General features: G+C 68.4%; 1 protein-coding gene across 3 annotated transcripts; it reads left to right on the top strand.

Moving 5' to 3' along the window:
* The first annotated feature begins 454 nt into the window (after window positions 1-454).
* On the top strand, window positions 455-2,727 carry IRF2BP2 (interferon regulatory factor 2 binding protein 2). Of its 3 annotated transcripts, none has more exons than XM_086460984.1 (3): window positions 455-1,066; window positions 1,115-1,484; window positions 1,759-2,727. In XM_086460984.1, exons 1-3 carry the CDS (start codon window positions 455-457, stop codon window positions 2,472-2,474), a joined length of 1,698 nt encoding a protein of 565 aa, XP_086317110.1. In that variant the 3' UTR covers window positions 2,475-2,727. The 3 variants fall into 3 exon arrangements, with proteins under 3 accessions (XP_086317110.1, XP_086317111.1, XP_086317109.1); XM_086460985.1 differs by having other exon boundaries at window positions 1,115-1,439; XM_086460983.1 differs by having other exon boundaries at window positions 455-1,484.
* Window positions 2,728-3,261: the final 534 nt, after the last annotated feature.

The following is a 3,261-nucleotide window of genomic DNA, read 5'->3' on the forward strand; positions in this document are numbered from 1 at the left end:
AAGCCCGGCACGGCACGGCGCCGCCGCCAGCCCCGGCCCCGGCCCCGGCCCCCGCGGCAGTCCCCGCCCCGCCCGCCCCGCCGCGCCGCGCCGGCCCCCGCCGCCCCGCGCCGCCCCGTAGTAGCCAGCGAGCGGGGGAGCCGTGCGGGCGGCAGCGGCCGCAGCCCTGCGCCAGCCGCGCCGCGGAGATGCGCGTCCCCGCCGCCCTGTGAGCGCCGCCGGCGGAGACGGCGAGGGGAGCGGCGTCCCCCGCAGCGGCTCTGCCTGCCGGGGCGCCCGCCGCGCCCCGCTCCAGCGGACGGAAGAGGAAGGCGAGGGGGAGGGGGCCCGTCGGACGATCCCGCTGCGGCCGCGGCGCCTGAGCCTCCCCGTCGGGACTCCGGTGGCGAGGGGCGGAGGAGGCGGCGGCCGGAGCCGGAGCGGGGGGCGCTCGCCGCTGCCCCGGGGCCGGGACATGTCGTCGGCGGCGGTGGCGGCTGCTTCCCGCAGGCAGTCGTGCTACCTGTGCGACCTGCCCCGCATGCCCTGGGCCATGATCTGGGACTTCACCGAGCCCGTCTGCCGCGGCTGCGTCAACTACGAGGGCGCCGACCGCGTGGAGTTCGTCATCGACACGGCGCGGCAGCTGAAGCGGGCGCACGGCTGCTTCCCCGAGGGCCGGGCCCCGCCACCGCCCCACGCCAAGCAGCCGCCGCTCTCCGCCAAGGAGCTCCTGGCGCAGCAGCAGCAGCTCGGCCACGCCGCGGCGGCGGAGGCGGCGGCGCGGCCCCCGCCGCAGCCCCTGGAGCGCTACTCGCTGGCGGCGGAGCGGCCGCCGCCCCGCCTGGGCGCCGAGTACGGCGGCGGCCGGCAAGTCAACGGCATCCTGGTGCCCAATGGCTTCCCCAAGCCCGAGGAGCCGCCCGAGCTCAACCGGCAGAGCCCCAACCCGCGGCGGACGCACGCCGTGCCCCCCACCCTGGTGCCGCTGGTGAACGGCGCCGGGCTCCCCGCCGCCATCGGCGGCCTGGGCAGCCGCGCCGCCGCCGCTGCCGCCGCCTCGCTGGCCGCCATCTCCGCCGCGCCCGCCCCGATGGCCGTGCCCGTCCCCCAGCAGCCGGCAGCGGCGGCGCAGGCGGCGGGGCAGGCGGCGGGGCAGCCCGGCGAGCTGGGGCACAAGCGCCCTGGCTCCGTCTCCTCCTCCTCCTCCTCCTCGGGCGGCGGCGGCGGCGCGGCGGGGGAGCACGACGGCGGCGCCAAGGAGAAGCGGGGCTCGGCCGAGAGCCTGCCGGCGGCGGCGGAGCTGGCCGCCGAGGGCAAGGGCCGGGCAGGCGGCGAGCAGGAGTGGCTGGCCAAGCCCAAGACGGTGCGGGACACGTTGCTGGCCCTGCACCAGCACGGTGCCCACGCCGTGCCCCCCTTCGACAACAAGTTCAAGAAGGAGCCGGGCATGGCGGGCGGCAGGCTGCTGGGCTACGAGACCAACGGCGCCGTGGCCAAGCCAGGTGAGGCGGCGCGGGTCGGGGGGCGGCGGGCCGGGCAGGGGGGGCCTCTCCTGGCCTGCGGGGCGGAGGAGCCCGGGCGGCTTCGGGCGGCCGAAGCGGGGGCCCGACGGGTTGGCTGGCCGGGTGCCCGGGGGGGGGTGGTGTGGTGGTGGTGTGGTGTGCCGGCGGCGGCCACCCGTTTCTGCGGTTACACGGCGGTGACCCCCGTGCTCGGCGATGCGTTGCGACTGCGCTGCCTTCTCACCCTCCTCCTCCCCTCCCTCTGCCTCTGCAGGGGCCCGGGCCGCCCGGAAGAGGAAGCCTTCCCCCGAGCCGGAGGGCGAGGCGGGACCCCCGAAGATCAACGGGGAGGTGCAGCCCTGGCTGCCCACCTCGTCGGAAGGGATGAAGCTGCCGCTGACGGCCACCCCCTTCATGTCGCCCCCGCCGCCCACCGCCTCGCCCCACTCCAACCGGACCACGCCGCCCGAGGCGGCCCAGAACGGCCAGTCCCCCATGGCCGCCCTCATTTTGGTGGCGGACAATGCCGGGGGCAACCACGCCTCCAAAGACGCCAACCAGGTCCACTCCACCACGCGGAGGAACAGCAGCAGCCCCCCCTCGCCCTCCGCCATGAACCAAAGAAGGCTGGGCCCCGGCAGGGAGGTGCCGGGCCAGGGGGCCAACGCGGCGGGCGGGCTGGAGCCCGTCCACCCCGCCAGCCTGCCGGACTCGTCCCTCGCCGCCAGCGTCCCGTTGTGTTGTACCCTCTGCCACGAGCGCCTGGAGGACACCCACTTCGTGCAGTGCCCCTCCGTCCCCTCCCACAAGTTCTGCTTCCCCTGCTCCCGGCAGAGCATCAAGCAGCAGGGAGCCAGCGGGGAGGTGTATTGTCCCAGCGGGGAGAAGTGTCCCCTGGTCGGCTCCAACGTCCCCTGGGCCTTCATGCAGGGGGAGATCGCCACCATCCTGGCCGGAGATGTGAAAGTGAAAAAGGAGAGGGACTCGTGACTTGCCCGCTCTCACCGCCCGACGTCACCTTGAACTCGAACTGCTCGAATTCTGTATATATCTATAAATATATATATATAAATATATATATATCTCCAAGACAAGGGAAATGTAGACTTCATAAACATGGCTGTATAATTTTGATTTTTTTGAATACATTGTGTTTCTATATTTTTTGAAGACAAAAGGTATGTACTTATTATAAAGGCATTTCTTCTAATTCTTCTCCTTTTTTGTTTCTTTTGGTTTTGTTTCTTTTGGTTTTTTGTTTTGTTTTCTTTTTTCCCTTTTGTTATAGCAACTATTTGTTGTGCTTCCTTGGTGACAGTTACTGTTCAATGTAGGCTGTGACTTGCGCTGCTTTTTTTAGAGAGCACTTGGCAAACCAGAAATGCTTCTAGTTGTATTTGTATGCACTTGTTTCTTTTGTTTCTTTTTTTTCCTTTTTTTTTTTTTTTTAAAATGCCAAATACACTTTCTGACATTGTAAAGATTGCCTTACTGTCTGTGATTCCTTATTCCTGGCCCCTGTCCTGTAGAGCTGGTCGCATGCAGGCTTGGTCTGAGGCGGTTGGGGAGAAGAATGGCTAGCCAAGGCGGGGGTGCCCTTTGCCATGTCACCGGCCAGGCGAGCTTAGGGCGCAGGAGGGCTTTCTCCCAGAAACGCGCGGCTCGGGTTGCGATGGCAGATCCGCCAGATCCAGTCCCAAATTCCTCCGTGTTTCTCAAGGGAAGTTGCCTCCAGAGTAGGATGTGGAGAGGTGTCCGAGAGGCGCTGTTGAGTTAG

This window comes from Leptosomus discolor, chromosome 2 (assembly GCF_034619465.1).
Source record: "Leptosomus discolor isolate bLepDis1 chromosome 2, bLepDis1.hap2, whole genome shotgun sequence".
Taxonomy (NCBI): Eukaryota; Metazoa; Chordata; class Aves; order Leptosomiformes; family Leptosomidae; genus Leptosomus; species Leptosomus discolor.